Source organism: Gymnogyps californianus, chromosome 19, assembly GCF_018139145.2.
Source record: "Gymnogyps californianus isolate 813 chromosome 19, ASM1813914v2, whole genome shotgun sequence".
Lineage (NCBI taxonomy): Eukaryota > Metazoa > Chordata > Aves > Accipitriformes > Cathartidae > Gymnogyps > Gymnogyps californianus.
Window position 1 is genome coordinate 14,048,089 of NC_059489.1, and position 18,991 is coordinate 14,067,079.

General features: G+C 45.0%; 1 protein-coding gene across 1 annotated transcript in view; it reads left to right on the forward strand.

Moving 5' to 3' along the window:
* Positions 1 to 18,991, forward strand: part of GAS7 (growth arrest specific 7) — a 107,918-nt gene that overhangs the window by 66,985 nt on the left and 21,942 nt on the right. Inside the window, exons 7-9 of the mRNA XM_050908303.1 lie at positions 8,262 to 8,351; positions 10,548 to 10,663; positions 16,370 to 16,444. Of these exons, the coding sequence (XP_050764260.1) occupies positions 8,262 to 8,351; positions 10,548 to 10,663; positions 16,370 to 16,444 (281 nt within the window). The remainder of the gene's footprint in view (positions 1 to 8,261; positions 8,352 to 10,547; positions 10,664 to 16,369; positions 16,445 to 18,991) is intronic.

Consider the following 18,991-nt stretch of genomic DNA (forward strand, 5'->3'; position numbering starts at 1 on the left):
GGAAGGAAATCAAAACAGATTAATGAAAGTGGCTGGGAATAGAAAGGTTTATTTAAAAGGAAATAATAAAGAAGATAAATGAGCAGATAAATGAATTGCAGTGATAAAGGAGAGGCAATAAACATCCTTACAGCTGCAAGCATTGGCAGGGTATAAAATCCACAAGAAGAAAAGGAATGATTTAATGTTATACATCATTGTTAACTGTTACTACGAGGAGGATGTTGTTGTATACATTATCACATGCAGCCTGTTGATTTATCCATCAGTGGGCACGATTCCCTGGATTTCTGGAGACAGGGACGAGGGTTCCAAAGGAGCACGTACAGGTGTCTCTGACTGCAGTGCAGGTCAGTCACTGCCACATAGGTACAGTTTTCTGGGAAAAAAACCCTGAAATATCTTCAGTAGTTTACTTGGTTATCAAAATCAGTTGTTACAAATAAAAAATGTGTTGCTACTGTTAATTAGTGTATTGAGAGACTGGCATGTCATGAAGTAAGTATAAATCTGTTGGTTTGGGCAGATTTGCGAATGTCCTGGGGAATCAGCTGCAGGGCCTCCAGGGCCGCGGTGGCTGGGGCTGGGAATGCGTCTGAGCCGCCTAACGCAGCCCCCTGCCCACCCGGGTTGGAGGGGCAGGAGCAAACCATGGGCTGAACATCAAGTCCAGAGGGACGAGACATGGTCCCGGGGTGGGTTGCACTGGGTTGCAGGGCGCAGCACAAGAGTGACAGCATTTGTGTTTCTGAAATACTTGCTGCTTACAAGGGTGAGGACTCAGGCTGTTCACTGAGGGTGGTTTTCACTTCATATTTGCTGGCCCATGTGCCATCTGGTAGCATCTGCAAAGCAAGAAAGTGTGTGTTGTATCAGGACCACTGGGTGTGCGTTTCTCCAACAGAAGTCTGAAGCTTTCAAGTACAATGCATCAGACAGGCAAAAACAAGCTAATTTTAACAGCTGTTTGCTCCAAGCCATTGCCTGCATCAAGGAAGCATTGTGAAAAACAACATTCTCATACCGAGTGTAAACTGTAAAGCAATGTAATTTTTCTTCCTGTCTCCTAGGAGGTTATATTTGTTCAGTGCCACTCAAGCTGACGTTGGGATGTTCTGGTTAACAGAGCCGCAGGGCATGTCCTTAGCTTGCTGTCAGATGGTTTTTCTTGGTCTGTAGCAGTGCTCAGGCAGAACCTCTTCTTGCAGAGGGGAATTTTGTGATTAACTTTGGGGCTCTCAGTCCAGCAAACCTCCCCCCAAACAAATCCTGTGATACTCAAACTGCGGACATCAGGTGATGTCCAGCCTGACCAGCAGCTGCAGCCCAGCTGTCTCTGTTTCACTGCTTTCAGCAGAGGGGTGGGAGTTCATTCCCATCTTCCTAGGCATGCATCTGCCTCTTGTACATCCAGATAGCCATTTGGGAGCACGGCTTCTGGAAATCCTGAAGGCAGGTGGGAGCTGGAGTATTTCTCACCTGTACGCACCCAACAAGAAGAAGGGTGTGACGTTTTCTCTTTGGTAAATGAATGTTACCAACACTGTGTTGTCTGTTCTCTTTGGAGGGGAAAACCCTGCTGGGTTATATCAGAGGCTGTTATGAAACTGCCGCTTGCACAAATTATTGATGCTCACTTAGGAAGCAGCAGTGCAGGTCTGTGGTCTGTGTTGATTTTGCAGTGAGTTTCAAGGTGCACTCATTAGTTTTAGGCTGGATGGTTTCCTGTCTGATTCCTGAAGAGCTGTGTCTCTGGCCGTGAGTTCCTGTGGAAGCTGAAGCTCCTTTACCATAGGTGAGGGAGAGTTAAATGGAGAAGGTACAGGGGGATATCAACTCAGGGACAGAGCTATGTCTCACATGAAGAGCAAGAAACCTATCTGATGATATGGTATTTCTGAATGTGCGTTTCTTTCTGAAGAATGCTCTAGTGCCTTGTCAAGATATGGCATGACTTGGAAAGTGCTGGCATTTGTATTGCCTATGTTGGACACATAAATGAACATGTGGTGCAGATGGGAAGAGGGGGAGCCTACGTGCAGTAACTTGGTATTTTCTGTTGCTGTGCTCTGCGTCTGACACAATGTAATGAACACAGTATGAGGCTGCACGTTCAGCACCATTCTCCCTTCTGCCCTGGGGCTGACTGCATGGCAGAAACTGTCAGAAATCCCCTGCTTTGGCAGGCACTGACCAAATCATCTCTGGACCTTTCTACAGATAGACCAAATAAAGAGGGCTCCTAAACACTTTTGGCAGAATCTTCCGTGTGAAATAGGAAGTGTATCAATTGACTTTGTTAAGGATCGGGACTTCAGTTGTCTGTTCTCCCCTTCTGTTGGTGCAGCATCACCCTGCCAGCGCTAAAACCGCCTGCAAACTCATGATGTTGAAGCTACCTAGACACAGTCTAGGCATTCCTGGGCTTCCCTGTCTGGGTAGAGTTAAAACTGCCCAAGCCTTTGTCTGTGCTTAAGCTCTTCTGAGACCTCCTCCAGCCTTTGCATTTGGCTGTTTTGCCCAAAGGGTCCCATTTGGCAGGTGAACTCATTACATCTAGTGGAGTTGGCTGTTGTACTTTTCGGGTCTCAGCTGAAATTGTAAAGCAGATGCTGAAGTTAGGCAATCTGGCACAGCTGTGCTGTGTTTAAGGTGCTGTGAATGTGCAGAAATCAGGAAAGATAATCTGCATTTTTAAGTTAAAGAAATGAGCAAGAATGTTGCCCCGCTTTAGTCACTTTAGCACGGCACAGTAAGCTCACCCGATGTCTGCTCATTTATTTACGTAGTGTCTTATGTAATAAACACGTAGTTGATTATCTAAGCCTTGATGAAATTATTCTTGTTTTATTCATGTTGCTTGGCAATGTATCATTTACTGGTGAGTGCTGGTAGCAACTTCAAAGCCTCCAGAGGACTTTGAAATCCATTGAATGAATGTGCATGTCCAACCCAACAAAGTTTCTTGCTCCTGTGCACACTGCTCTTGTGAAAATCCTGTGCGCTCACCTGCCTCCCTGTGACTTTTCTTCTTCTGTCACCCTTTTGCATCTCAGACATAATCAAGAGTCACCTACAACGTAAACAGCTCATTTTGCCATCACTGCTGATGTAGTCATGTGAAACACCAACTGGAATATTTAGCTGCTGAGAGTATAAATGCTTTTGCTCACGATCAATATACAGGCAAAAGTATTTAAATCTATTTATTGAGTTTGGTACACAGCAGGCTTGTCAAGAGAAATGCATCAGTTTGTGTTGCTTGTCTGGTTTTCTTCTCCGCCACTCCAAGCTTTGTTGTCACCATGTTTTTCACAGCATGTGTGCCACCTTCCAGCCTCAGCGATCCAGTGGCTCTCTCACACAGGTTTTATGGTGCCACTCGTGTCTAGAGGCAGCTGGAAGGACAGGCTGCTGTCCTCTGGCATGTTTGCTTAGCTTGTACTTCGAGTACGCATTGCTGGTGTCTTGTCATTAATTTTGCTTTGTTGCAAGCTGACAAGAGCCATTATTTTTATTAGTGAAGAGGCTGGATGAGGACTTAATATCATGGTGAGGCTGATTATCACCTCGGCTGTCCCAGTGAAGCCTGTGCAAGTGTAATGCGGGTCATAATGCCTTGTTTTCTCTTGAAGTTCTGTGACTCCATCATGAGCTGAGATATGTGTTTTAGTTTGATTTGTTTCTGACTGGCAATTACAGCTGTAATAGTCAGCTTCTGCACACTTTTGTTCAGGCCTTGTTGGCTAGTCAAGTGTTGTTGAAAGAGATTAGCACTACAGTGGTCCATCCTGTTGTTTGAATTTGGGTCTTGCAGGTAGCCTGACCGGCTGTCAGGGATGCAGTTAGAGAGAGCAGTGGTCCCTCGCGATTAGTGAGAGGGGTGGTCTCTCGCGCGGGGAAGGGGCATCACTGTCTGTGGGACTGACAGAGCTATTTAATGCGGTTAAACATCAGGACGTCACTGCGAGATGCTTTGGCTCTCTTTAGCATTAGTCAAAAAGCTCATCAGGGGACTAAGCTGGTGAACTAGAGTGCCTTCTTTCAGCTGTCTTTGATTTTAGAAACAAGAAAAGGAGCATTTCAGAGGGAGGATTGTGGGGGAAGGGAGATGTGGTCACTCCACCACTGGCGTGCGGCCATGTCGTGCTCAGTGCCAGCCTGGTGTTCCCCTCCCTGCTGGGAAACCCTGAGAGGTTTTAGAAATGTTCAGAAATACAGATCCAAGAGCTCTTGTTTAAGTATAAGAAATCTGTGGTGATGAAAGGAAAGAAAGAGTCACAAGATTTCCTATGCAGTCGTATATAATTTTTAGTAATATTTCTAGAGTTTCGAAAATTTTCATGCCCCCTCCAGGACTTTTTGTAGAAAACTGTAGGTTCTGTTTACCACACAAATAATCCTTTTTTTTTTTTTTTAAGATTGCAAAAGCTTCTGCGTTTTTTTTTAATTCTGACACCAATTTCCTTTTAAATCTGATACTAGACGCAAATGGCCTCATGACTTTTTCCTGACAATTCAGCATCATTTCTAGACAATTAAGTATAAGCTTCTGAGAAGTGACGAATGTTTGATTTATTCATAAAACTTTGAGTCTGATGATACTCTTTGAGAAACACGTGAATTAACCCTACTCTCATCACCTGTTGACATGTGTACTCACTGTTCCTCTTCCTGCTGCGTGCATGGACATTGTGCAGTGCGTTCGGTCCATCACAGTGGGACACCTTCACCAGTCTGAGTGTGGGCATTTCCCGTGACTCTGTGTTTTATTTCTTCAGGACGTTAGTGATGTAATGGAGAGTCTTAAAGTTAATAAGCAGCTTCCAACCGACACAGATTTAGCTTTTGTGAAACAGGTGCTGTTTCTAGCAGGGAATATGAATTTCCCTTGCAGTTTCCCTTTGCAGATTTTTAAGCTGCAGGGAACAACTGGTGTGCCACTGTACGTGCTCCCTGCTGCACGTCACCTCTGTGTCCTGGTGCGCAGTGCGGTGATGCCCAGTCTTCTGGTAAAGACTGCAAAATACACTTAGGAGGTGCCTATTCCTCCCCCTTCTCATTATCAAGTGTGACAATGTTGGGCCCTAGAAATCTGCCTTGAAAACACTGCTGTCGTCATAGGAAGCATTTGGTCTTTTCTCAGTTGAAATAAGTCGTCTTGGGCAACATGAAACTCCACTCAGCAGTATGTTTCCACAGGGGACCTCCTAGCCATTCTCTGGAAGACGACCAGTAAGAGGATAGGTGGAAACCAGAATAGCTTCTGCTTTCACCACTGCAGTATTGGTGCTCCTGATGTGGAGATGTGAATCGTTCCCAGTGTCCCTTAAACTTCCATGCAGTCTCTTTACCTCTTTTGCCTTCTGCCACTAACTATTTTTAACTTGAGCTAAATCCCGAGTTCCTGTAGCTTGGCAGTCTGCTCTCAAGAGGCAGCACCTTGTCCTGGATGCCCATGAGGTGTGTTGTGTAAGCACACATGGTGAGCTGTGCACAGGGCTGTGTTTCATGCAGGCTGCCAGGCTAGAGGGGCTGTAGAGGCTGGAGGGCCTTCAGGTGATGGAGATGCTGGAGGGCTTGGAGTTGCTGGGGGGGTTGGAGATGCTGGAGAGTCTGGAAGGGCTGGCATCCAAGTGACCTGTGGCTGTCGCCCAAATTTTTGTTCAGTGAGTGTGAAATGCAGCATCAAAGCCAGAAATCCTCAAAGCCAGTAGCTGTTTAAACCTGTCTTGACACCGCGTACCTTCACATGGTTACCTATAACGTTGTCATTGCTGACAGTACTTTGTTTCCCATATCTCCCCTGCTCTGGGAGGATGAGTGGCAGCATTGCTCACTCACGGGAAGCAGCTCGCCTGCTATGATACGTGCCAGAGCAATTGTGCACAGGTTCTGAGGCCATCTCATTTTTTTAAGGTGAAACTACAATATATTGCGTTATTTGAGAAATAGTGTGTGGCTGTGACAGTGTAGAGGCATGCCCAGGTACCAGCACACCCCGTGATCAGCAGTGGCAAGGGATTTGGTGATCTCTGAAGCGAACTGGAGCCTTTTCTCTGTCTGCCCTTGTGTGCCAGTCCAGCACTGGTCCAGGTCGGTGCTTGTCGGACGCTGTCTGAAAGTAGCAATTTGGCTTAAGGTTTCTAGCTGGTATTTTAAAGACATTTGGGCTGATCAGTTGTGAAGCTTCCTGGCAGGGGTGAGAGGAGTCTCCTAACAGGGTGTTGAGCCAGTGCACATGGGCAGCCCCTCGCGCCGGAGCTTTGCAGTGCCCACGAGCAGCTCTGCACACCCCTGCTTGTGCGGGCTGCGCCCAGAGGAGAGGTGCCAGTTCCTCTCCTGTGGCTGGGCTGCTTCCAGCCGACGATGGGATCTGCTCGCAGGCTTTTAGATCTGGTGATCCCTGAATGGAGAATGGAAGGTAACCCAACCTACCTAACCAAAAAAACAGGGCAAGATGAGCTTGCGGTGCTGTCCTGACATAACTGAGCTGACAGCGAAGAGGCAGGAGAGGAAGACTTTAGCAGAGACAGAAGGTGTTCTCAGTGAAACGTCCCTCATGGAGGGGCTTCGTGCTGGAGGCTGTGGTGGTGACAGGTGAGCACTAGCACATCTGTCGTGCAGCCATCCCACTCTGAACTGAGCTGATGTTTTGTAACTCCTGATGCGTGGCACTTCTGATGGGGAATGTGAAGGAACGGGGAGGTGTTTTCAACAGCTCCTGTTGTCTGTTGTTGGGACCATGTGATCGGTGGAGGATGGCTCTGGCTGGAGATGTGGGCTCACTGGCACATGGCTGCTGCCTGCAAAGTGATGGTGAAGTGAGAGCCCTGGTCTCCAACCTCCTGCAGATCAGATTGAAGCCCGATGGGAGCTGGAAGGAAGCTGGAAGAGAAGAGGCATGGTTTAGGATCTAGCTGAGGTGACAGCCAAAGACACCGTAGGTACAGGGTCCTCAGCCTGCTTTGAAATGGACTAGGGAAGCTCTGGACAGAGTGATTTTTGTGGAGAAGGGGAGTGGAGAAAGCTGTTGCATTACATACAGGACAGCCACTGAAACTTCAGCATGGGCAGACAGCAGCAGAGCCAATGTGGGTTTGTAGGAACAGAGTTGTGTCAGCTAAAGGCTTTGTCTGCATTGCTCTAGCATGGTGGGTTTACACTGTGTTAGCACTTTGCAGCATGTTACTGTGTCCTTTTTGATCCTCTCTGAATAGCCCAAACGCAGATTCACTGCGTGTAAGCACTACCTTTAGGTCTGCCCATGCAGCTGTGCTAACCCTGCCCACAGCTTTGTTTTTGGATTTCCTGTGAATGTTAACTGATCCAAAAAAAACCCCAAAACCACACAGTTACATTTGTGAGTCTTCCATCCCCAGTTTCTGTTGGTTCCTGGGTTAATACACAAGTACTCTTAATGTCCAGTGAACCTGCGGGTGCGGTAAGAGGGACTGCTTTTAGTGTGCCTGCCCAGCAGAAATTTTAGGCAAGCATTATGAACTGGCAGTGAGCTCTGACTCTTGCTGATGCTTCCCCTGAAGGGCTTAACTACATCCAGAGTTATTCTGCAGCACATTCTGCAGTAGCTGTCACGCTCTTCGCTTCCACTGTGCTTTTATCAGGACACATTTTCTACTGCAATAACTTAATGAGCACTTGTACTTTTTTATGAGTCCTGTCTCACAAATTGCTGTGGTTTTTGTGCACTGAACTCTAGCTGACTTTAGAGAGCCCCTATTCCTTTTTGCAGGGAGCATCACTTTCATCTGAAAAGGTCTCTGGGATAGATGGAAGGGCTGTGCACTGAAAAAATAACACCTTTTTTTGTAATTCTGTAAGAGACTAACATAGCCAAGATTTTCTGATGAGATATGCCGATAGTGCCTTCAGTTCTCTCTGCTGCTCACAGTGTTTCTTGTGTTCAGGGCGTGCTCAGGGTGTTTCACGTCAGGATTTTTACCACAATTTGTTAGGGATCTAGCAGAACTCCCTGTGTGGTGCTTTCCAAATCAAGCAGGTTTTCCTCATGTGAAATGAGTAGTTTATTTTCCTCTGAGCCGACACTCTTGCTTGCTCAGAGGAGCTTTCTGGGAATACTTAGCTGCTGTTTCCATGCAACAACCAATTTTTCTTTGCTGACATGCATTCACTGTGGATTTTCTGATTGGAAGCGCGTGTATATAACCTTTCATTTGCATATTTCTCATCAACAGCTAAATTTTGTTACCTTCTAACTCTCTTTTGCTTTTTTTTTACAGATAAACTGTGTGACTTTCCCCCACCCTGACGTAATGCCAGAGCAGCAGTTGCTGAAACCTTCGGAGTGGAGCTACTGTGATTATTTCTGGGTAAGTAGGCAGCCAGCCACATGCCATATTGCAGCTCCTGAGCTTCGAAAAAAGTGGAACAAACAGCTTGATTTGTGGTACGAGGTAAAGGAGAATTTGGGCTGAAATGCAGTCTGTTAGGGCAGCACCAGGGAGACTGAGGATGCCAGTGAAGAAACCATCTAACCAGTCTCAGATGTGGGCGATTATCAGAAGAGTGTCCAGAAAGGCAAGGTCAGCTGTCAGGAGATGGTTTGGGTCAGGAAATGGGGAGGATGTAAGACAAACTACACATCTCAAACGGGCCAAAACGGACTGTGCAGCAGGAGAGGGGATAGCGAGGTGGCTGACAGGGAATATTATTTCGGTGTTTCCCAGAGCACGAGAGCTAGGAATGCACAAGGAAGCTGGGGGCATCACATTTAAAACAAGCAGATAGTTACAAACTTTGTGTTAAATTGTAAAACTCACTCCCACGGGATATTCTGGAGGCCAGATGATAAAGGACTTTTTTAAAGGATGAGGTTTGTGAAGGACAGGCCCATTAGTAGCTCTTAAATTGAGTAGTTTTAATGCAGCCTTCAGCACGGCAAGTCTCCAGTGGCTGTATTTCTGTGTGTGCCCTCTCGTGCTTAGCTCCGCTTTCAGCATCCTGAATCAGATTAAAATGATACAGTAGTCCTTCAAGTGTGAAGCTGATAGAAAAAAATATTCCACTGGAAAACTGTTTTTTGGGGGGCGGGGGGAATACTACCTCAACAATGAAGATTTTATGAATTTCACATGTGTTTTCAGTTACCAGTTATTGAAGCGTTTCCATTTAAAAAAAAAAAGTTTAACTTACAAAAAAGTGTAGCTATTGGAGGCACAGCAGCACTTCCCTCGTGTGTGCTCAGTGTTGGTGTGAGGGCTAATGGCAGTAACTTGCTAAAATACACTAACATACTTGCAAATGGTCACGTTAGCAAACCATCAAAGTTTCTTCAGTTTCTTCCAGTCTTCTGATCTCAATGAGCAATAAATCATTAATGGTGTATAGGATTATTTTTCGCATGTGTCTTACAGAAGTCGATGCCCTGCTTGGTTCTTTCCATTTAGGCTTGGCCACTGCTTGGCTCCTTGGGTTTGGTCACATCTCGCCCTCAGTGAAATTCCACTTAAAGCTGCCTTTCTTCTGCAAACTTCTATCTTCCCATAGCTCCACTCCCAGGACTTTCCTCTTGTTTGGCCTTGTCATCCATGGTCTGCCCACAACTTGCCCTCCTTCTTCGATCAACTCCACTCCTCCCGTTGTCTCAGCTGCCCGGTGCCTGGCGTGGTGTCCTATAAGTCTCGTGCTTTGATTAATGTGGCATTTTTCTCTGTGCAAATGTGCAGCACCCAGGGTATTGGAGCAAAACCTGTAGTCCTTAGGGAAGTGTTCTGCGGGTCTGTTTGTTGGAAGAGGGTAGGAAATGAAATTCTGAAATCGGGAAAAGCAGAGAGAGGGGAGAGAGAAAAGAGCAGAGAGAGGAGAGAGAGAAAAGAGACAGCAGAGAGAAGACTCTGTTGGTCCTTGTAGCAACCCTGAAGTCAGTGGAGCAAAGGGTGGAAAGGGCTGTGTAGGAAACAAACAGTGAAAGATGGGATGTATGGCGGTAGTCTGTTGAACAAGTTGCTGTTTTACCCTGCTTTACAGCAGATCTGTGCAGACTGGCTGTATTTTTCTGAGTGCAAATCAGGGTTGAACTTGACATTCTAGTGAAGGTCGTTTAGGGCTGCGTTAGCTCTGGAAGGAGCAGCAGGGTCCTCCCCTCTGCCCCAGCGGTTCCCTTGTGCTGGCTCCAGGATCCCTTCCTCTCTTTGCAGGGTGAGCTGTCGGGGCTCACGCTTGCTGGAGCCAGCCCAGGGGCATTATCAGGTATGAAAGGCCACGGGCAGAAAGGGAGGCAGGGCTGCTGCTTTGGCCCCAACATAGTCTTATGCTAGCTAAAGATAGCTGTAAAACTTCTTTTTTTTTAATAAACAAAAGGAATAAGAGGAGGGGGAAAGAGAAGGTGTTGGACTGTTCCTCTGAGAGGGGCTGAGGTGCTGTGTCCATCAGCTGTTATCAGAGGAGGGCTCTTCGGACACCACTGCTGCCTGTTGCTCGGACTCCTTGGGCAATTGCTGCTGGGAACTGCGTGTCTGTGTTTTTGATCCCCGTATCTTTTTGTTGAACTTCCTTTTTCCTTCCAGGCTGATAAGAAGGATTCACAAGGGAACAATACAGTGTCGGGATTTGAAATTCTTCTTCAAAAGCAACTTAAAGGGAAACAAATGCAGAAAGAAATGGCAGAGTTTGTTCGAGAAAGGTAATTAGCATTTTGCTATCAAATTAACTATTTATGGCAATATTTTTTTTTTCCTGATTTAGATATTTCTTCGGTACATTAATGACGTAACTTAAACTGCATAAAAGATATGCTACCAATTCTTAAAGAACATTTAATATTTCTTTAATGTCCATCCACACTCTCCAGTTTTCCCCAGCTCTCACTTGTCTCTCCTGCTGTGCCTGTCTCAGCCGTATTGCACACAGGCTGTTTGTTTAGATAGAGGGAACCAAGAAGGTTTTAAGCTGCAGATTCAAGGAAAAAACATGGACACGGAAAATACAGAGTAGAGGTGATATTTAGAAGGAAATATTTTGTCTGAAAAATAGAGAAGCAATTTGTTGACATAGAGCATAGGCACAGTTTCCCAGAGGAAGATGTAAAAAGCCATCACTTGGGACTTATGCTGGTTATGGAGCTAAACTACACATACAGATATCTAGAGTGAACCCCAAGTCATAAAGGCAGATGTCGCTACCAGAAAATGCCAGAATGCTATTAATGGTCTGTTGCTCTGCTGACATGGGAAGTGCACTGAGCACCAAACAAGCAGGTGATAGGTGCTCAGTTCAACCATGTACAGGAGATGATGTGACATCATTACTCATAAGTTATGTCACTGTTATTTGAAATTGCTTGTCATGTGTCCAAGCCAGTGTAAATCATCTTGAGGATGACTCAAAACTTGAGAACAGCCCATGGGGAACAAGCAGTGTTTACTCTCAGGAGCAAGGCAGAGCACGCTGATGGATGTTCTCTCCTGGAGGCAATTGCACCAGTTGAAGGAGCTGCTGTCCTCTGTTATTGCCTCTATGTTGGTGCTTGCTGCTGAGTTGGTATTGCCTTCCTGCTCTGCTGCTGCAGACACAGAGTGGCTGTGCTTATGTAAATCAATAGTGGTGGAAGCAACGAACGGGGCAACAAACAGGCACCTGTGTTGACGTTTGGGGGGCAGTTCGATTGGGCAGAACTTGCAAATAGTTGCTTTCATTTGTGGTTTGTTTTCTTTCTCCCTCTTGTCTTTTTTTTCAGTATTAGGGATATGGCAGCAGTGGAAAAATGCAAAGTATAGCACAGGCAATAAAGACGGTCTGATACAGGAGGTGCAGAGTGCCCAGCATCCATGTGTGGTTCCTACTGCCTTTGACATAAGACAGTCCGAGAGACAGTTGCCTCTGTGATCCATGAAAAAGTGTGACCAGAGGATGCACGTAGAAGAAAGGACCAGCTGGCAAAGGAAAAATACAATTGAGAAATAGTCTTGCTAAGCTAGAAGATGAGAAGGCAACCAGAATTGTGATAGCTGTGGCCAGGGAAAAGAGGAGGAAAGCTGCTCCAAAGAAAGTAATATATAATGAAATTTGACAGAAACAAAAGAAAGGAGCTTTCAAGAGGGAGGGAAAGTTGGCATGACATGAGAGAGAGCAAGGAGAGAGCAGCTCTGACACTGGGAAGAGGCATGTTTGTGTCCTCAGTAGAGGAAGAAGTAGGCATGTTACAGAAGAAAAGACAGAAAAGATTCACTGTGTGCTGGAAACAAAGAAGGTTTGGAATTGAATGTGAAGAGGATCTAGATGGGAGTTATAAAAAGATGAATATATTTTTCTTCTGTTTGGAACAAATGATTCAGGATTGCTCTGTGTGGAAAAGGAGGAGGACAGTGTTGAGCTGGAGAGGTTACTCACAGAAATGAGAGCTCACGCCATCAGGGGAACCTTTACATTCCCAGCTAAGAGGGAAGAAGTACTGGTAAGATTTTCATGATGACCATCAGGTGGCTCAGGGAATACAAGACCATGTTTAACTAAGGGGTTTCATGTCCAGAAAAATTCTCTCCATCTGTACAACCAGCCTTCTGGAGGTGAGGTTCAGGCAGCTAATAAAAATAGCTTTAAATAGGAAGCTGGGATGAGACACAATAACCAGATTTCTTCATCAAATAACCAACAAGAGGCAATACTAACTGAAATTTAGTTTATCAAGTAGATGCTTCTAGAGGAGCTAGTTGTAAATAGCAATCTTAGACTGAGCAATTATGTGTTCATTCAGTTCTTATTGACAAAGGTAGGGTTATAATACAGACTTAGAATTTTAATAAGACAGACCTCGAGAAAGCAAGGAAAATAATTAGTAAATTGACTGAACTGAAAGATCAAGGATGCGGGTGTGAAAGAAGGAAAGAATTACTTTAAATCAAAAGTGAAAATATGGTCCAGCATTTGCATTCAAGTAAGCACTCCAAAATGGCCAAGAAAATCTGCAGACTGCCCTGAATAGCATCAGTCTCTCCGAGTATAAGTAGTACTGTTTTTGGTTGCAGAGGAACACTGTCTTAGGCTTTTGGCCACTCACTTTTTAATTGAGCTGGGCTATGCTTAGAAAATTTAAAATAAATAGCAAATTATTTAGTTACATGAAAAGAAATAAAAGCAGGAGAATGGCTGTAGTGAGTCTGATGAAGGTCTGTCTAGCCCACTGACTGTAATCCGACCATGGCAGTATTGAGTGCGTAAGAGGAAAAGAGCATGAGATCTTTGTCCTCCCAGCTTCCAATAACCAGAAGTTTGGGGATTTCCAGCACCAGAGTTTACCTCAGGTCTGCCATGTTCAGCAGATAGTTGTAAACATCTTCCACTGTTTGTCTAATCCTTTTGGGTCTTTTTATATTTTTGACCATTGCAACAATTGGTAGAAGACTTCTGCAATTTATGCACTACAGGAAAAGTAATTATGCTTCTGTTGTCTGATAATTTCATTGTTGCCTCCTAATCTGGAGAAATAGTGTAAAAAGACTCATAGTCACTGTCTTCACACAGTGACAGTTGTGTAGATGTCTGTCAGATATCCTCTATCACCTTTTCTCTGTGGTCCCCATGTTGTCTTAATCTATTTAGTTTCTTCTTGCATGGTAGTCACATCAGATCATCTTTGCCTCCCTTGGTAGCTCTCTAGTTTTTCTTCATCCGTTGTAACATGGCATGACTGAGACTATTTGAGTGTGGGCACACACAGTACTTTATTTCAAAAAAAAAGCATAAGAGAGCAGGGAATAAACATCCAAAGAGCAACTAGAACTAATAAAGTCAAGGCAGTATGGGTCAAAATGCGCTTACAATATGTAATGCTTCTAACTACACAGGGAGTGAAATTCTGAAATTTTTCAGAAAGTTAGACTAACTTTTTGAAAGTTAGTGGAAGCAAGAAGCTTAGGGTTTTTTTGGTGTGAAGGTGGAGTAACTGCGAAACAGCCGTGTAGATTTCTGGAGGTGGGCTCACAAGGCTCAGGAGTTCCTGTGTACTGATGTGTTGGTGTTTCGCAGTCACCACAATCCAGAGTTTGCAGGGTGTTTATATCAGCCAGGGCCAGGATGCATATTTTTTTCCCTTTTTGAGGTGTTTCTTCATCTTGTTTTTTAGCCTCTTTTGAGGTATTCAAGGTGTTTTCACCACAGATGGTGACAGGATGCCAGGCTGGGGTGGAACAATTTATGTCTTGTAATTGGGGCTCTTAAGCAATAACCAATTCACCTTTTTATTGTTATTTTTTATTGTTATTCCTCCTTGCCAGGCAGTCTGCGCTATTAGTAGTGCCATCCACCTGCAGTACAAGTAACACTTGAAATCCCAGAGCCTGGGCCAAAGTTGGGACCTGTGAGGAGCGCTTCCATCGAAGCCAGTGGCTTTGCATGTAGGGTGCCATGCTTAGGACAGGCACTGATGGCAGCAGACATAGTGTGTCTTATGTGCGATTGTGAAAATCATGAGGCTTCCTTTTGTCTTGTTGTGTTCAATACTTCCCCAGCTACAGCAGTATCAAGGAAGAGCTTCACAGGGTTTTAAATTCATTATTTTCACAGGAAACCTTTGTGATGGAAGATGGTTATTCCTCTGTTCATGAGATGAAGGACCGAGACACAGATTCTGGGAGGGTCTGTCTGTATGGGCAGCTGAGAACAGTCAGCAGACCAGCTAGCACCTTTGCATACCTAGCATCTACAAATAAATCACTCAAAGGCATCCTTAAGCCAAACTCCAGCAGGAATAAAGTTGCATGGTGAAGGGTGTAGACTAGAGCTTTGGTTGGGAACTCCTGGTAACTGAGGCAAAAGCAGTGAGCTGTGGCTTTGGGCTGGACACTTAGGTATTTCTCAGTTACATTTAGACATTTGCATCTTTATTATAGTTGACCTATGCTCCCTTTCCAGTCCATAAAAATTGTCACTTCTGAGACAAGCTTAGTCTCATCCTGAAGTAGGTATTTAAAGCAGGGCAGGTGAAATGTGCTTGGATAAAGCCTTTTTTTCATAGTGAGGTCCTAACCACAGCGTAGCCTTTGGTGCTGGACAGCTGTATTTGTTGGTCTTGCTACAGCAGGCGTGGAGAGCTGGCTGGTTTTGTTCTCACGGGAGGGGGGAGAAGAGGACCCCTACATGCTGGGTGAGGTCTGTAGTTGTCCTGTGCCATACCGAGCTGGGTATCACCTTGGGCCTCAGCCAGCTGCATCCCACAGAGTGACATCCAGATCATATTTTCAGCAGCCCAGAATATCAGACCCTTCTTAGCTGGCTCAAGGGACCCCTTTTGTCTCAAATGTGCCATGCATAACAGTGCTTGCTCAACTAGCTACTGCAAATGGGCATGCCAAAAATATCCCACCTTCTGTCTTCTCACTGGAAGGAGATGGATTTCAAACTAGGTTTTTCTCCTGTTTGTACGTAGTTAGCACAGAATCAGGAGTTGCTGCACCTGGGTGCCACTCAGCTCTCTCTTGGAGATGCTCTATTGAGCAAGCTGGTTTGAAAACCAGCGAATACCCAGTTGTTTGCCCTAGTTGGGATCATGTATACCTTGCAAATGTTTCACTAGGAGAAGAACTCAGGGGAGATGGAGATGGGTTTCAGTGCACGTCACCTCTGAACCAGCAGCTGCTGCTTCCCTCCCTGCTGTGCAATCAGCATTTACCCTTGTCCCCTCACTCAACAGCTACACTTATTCTTCTCCCTGCAGCCATTCCCATACTGGTTGTGTGCCAACAGCTTTCCTCTTCTGCACCCCTACTGCTGGCAAGCTCAGGTCCTGTTCCTGGTGTGGTGCTGCTGAGTGAATGGAGAGAAGGACAGGGCAGTGGGTGGGATGGGTGAAGGGCAGGGGCTGCACCACCACGTCAGTGACAGAAGCCCCTGCCACATCTTCACCAGCTTTGTCACCTGTAACGGGGAGCAGGAGGCATTCGGTGTCCCTAGGAAAGGGGCAGTCCAGCACCCCAAACCTCATTTGGATTTCTCCTGTATTGCTGCATTCCTACATCTTTTCTTCAAGGATGTGCAACCTCACGTTTAGCAGCAGACTGAAACACATGCTTCTCAAGCGAGCCCAGTTTTGCAGACAATCCATGTTGCACAGCAGAAACACTTTGTTCTTGTTATTTGCTCTCCAGAACTGTAGCTTTTTCTTCTAATTTTATCGCACACGCTGTCCTGCATATATCCCTGCTACTGCATTTTTAGCATATGGAGGGGAGAGATGGATCCTGAAACTGGTGCTGCCAAGCCTTGGAGACTGAAAGGAAAATTCCTGTGGCAAGATTTGTTAAAATGCAGAGAATTTCTTTAAATTATGTGTGTGGGTTTCTGCCTTAAAGCTTACTTACTGCTGTCTTTTTATTTTCTCTGTATGTGAGTGTAGGATAAAGATTGAGGAGGAATATGCTAAGAACCTGTCCAAACTGTCTCAGAATTCCTTGGCTGCTCAGGAAGAAGGGTAAGTGTGTCTCTGTGACTTTTGCAGCAGACAAGAATTTTAACATAAAAGGCATTCCTCCCACGCAGGTACATGTATTTTTCCTGAGCTCTCCCATTGAGTAGAGGTTTATTTAGCTTAGCATCCTGGGTGTTTTGTGGAAGATAGAATTGCTTTGGAGTATTTTTCTTTTGAAGATATTGATGGTAAATTTTTAGGAATATGTGTATAAAACATTGCATTTCCAATAATGTGTTTATGCTGTCCTTCTTCTAGCCAGCACTAGTTCCTTTAGGGATTAGCATGTATAAATAGTAAATTACTTTGAATATATGGAATATATGTACTGCTGAAAGTACATCCATAAGGTCAGGCCAGTAGAATTGGAGCAGCACAAACAGAGGGAGGATGAAGAAGTCTCTTCTCATCATGGGTCTGGCCGTCCAAGAAAAGTAGCAGATTGTCCCTTATTTACAGCGTGTTCATACTTTGGAAGCTACTAAGAAGGCAATGCACTTCAGACTAGATTGCAGTTCTTCAGTAATAACAAAAAGACACCACTCCTGAAGGATGAGAGGTTGTTAGCTCTGTCTGTTCCAACACAAACCCTCTAAGCACTGAAAGCCAAGGTTGGAAATGACTGTCCTCACCCTAGTTCTGACACTGTGTTTCTACTGGCAGTGAATCTCCACGAGGTGTTTGCTCAGCTTCCAGTAGGCAAGGACAGAAATTGCAAGAGGCTAACTAGGCTGTTACTTCTCTAAGCACCTACATTGACGATAGTTTCTGTTCTTTGTCCCACTTCAGAGGTGGGTGTTAACCTGCTCCTAGCAAAGCTGAAACCACTTTATTCCACATCCTCCTCCCACTTTCTCCTACCTCCAATAGGAGAAAGGAGGAATGCCTGAAAAAATGAAGGGGAAGGAAACTAGGGGAGAGTAGATGAAGAGAGGGAATGAGGACTGAAGCATAAAAAATGTTGAAGTAGGGAACTGAAGGGGACACAGAGCAGAGTGCAGGGAGCTAGGAATATTGCCTGGTGGTGCTCTGCCTGGAGGGGTGGCAAGGTGAAGGAATGGAAGGAAGTCCTGCTGGAATTTCTCCTCCTGGTGCTGTGGTGGCCAAAGTGGCTAAGGCCAGGAAGAGGCTAATGAGAAGATCCTGGTGAGGCCCAGGAAAGAGAAAAATTCCATTTAAAAAAGTGAGGGAGGAAGATCAGTCAACAGGAGGATTTGAAGGAGCCAAAAGTGGGACTGCAGCCTAGCACACCCAAACATTCACCAGGGTCTTCCTCTCATTCCTGAGAAGGTGTGAGTTGGGGGACCCCATGAACTGCTCTGTGAACACACCAGTTACCACTGCTGGTTTCATACTCCACAGACCATTTTTCAGCTTTGCTGTCCAGCGGTCTATGGAATTGACACAAAGTATGAGCTGTCCCTCCAGGGTCCTCTGCCCTCCTCTGGTGTTAAGGAAAACCACCATCATGTATGTGAGTGGGACAGGAGGGTGACGAGATGGAACCAGTTTGTGGTATCGGGATGGTTCTGTCCAAGTTGCTATGAGTACAGTGCTGCTGCACATACACAGAAGGTGATACAATCCATGGTCATTTAAGTCATTGTAGTTGGATAAGAGATGCAGAAGATGCTTAGCAGGCTGAAATGCCTTCTTTTCTTAAATAGATCAGATAAAATAGTTAGTGCCAGTGAGAACTGGACAGTGGGAGGGGACCTCAGGGTGGGACTAGGGAAGGAGAAGAGTCAGAAGCACTTACGTAAGTGAAACAATCTCAGGTTGTTTAGCTGTGATGAACACCATACTTGAGGACTCAACTCATTGGAGCAACGTCAGAGATTACAGATCATTATTTTGAAATTGCAGATGACAGGCAATTTTTCAGGCTATCAGGAAGGGGCAAATATGACTATCTTTGAAAAGGAGGTGGGGGAGAGAGAGAAGGAGCCGGGAAATTGTAGATCACTCAGCTTTATTTAACCTCTGCAAAGTGGTAGAATAAACCATCAAGCTTTCTAGAAGCACTTAGTGGAAAACTAAGGTGATGAGCAATTATTGTGGATGCATACAGAACAATGTCAAACCAACCTAAATTCCTCCGGTGATGGAATAACAGAAGTCAGCATCATATCTCTTAATTTAGTATAGCTTTTTGCAGTGGGAGATTCTTGTAGGCCGGCAAGAGAAATGTGGCCTAAATAGAGCCTAAGGTGCAAAACTAGGTAAGAAAGCATACCCACTACTTACAAGAAGTAAAGTGCAGAAAGTAGCTATGAAGTGAGATCCCATAAGGTTTGTCCCAAGTCCAGATTTTTTCAATGTTTTTGTTAATAACCTATGATAGAATAAATAATGGCTTTACTGTAATCAGAGATGAGACAAAGGTAGGAGGGATGGTACGTACAATTTGAAGAAAAGATTGCAATTCAGAATTATTTTGTTAAACTAGAGAAATTAACTGAAAAAAAATTAAGATGCATTTCAATGAGGACAAAGTACCAGGTTTTATACTTGCACAGGATGTGAAAGATACAGTTACATAACAGTTTG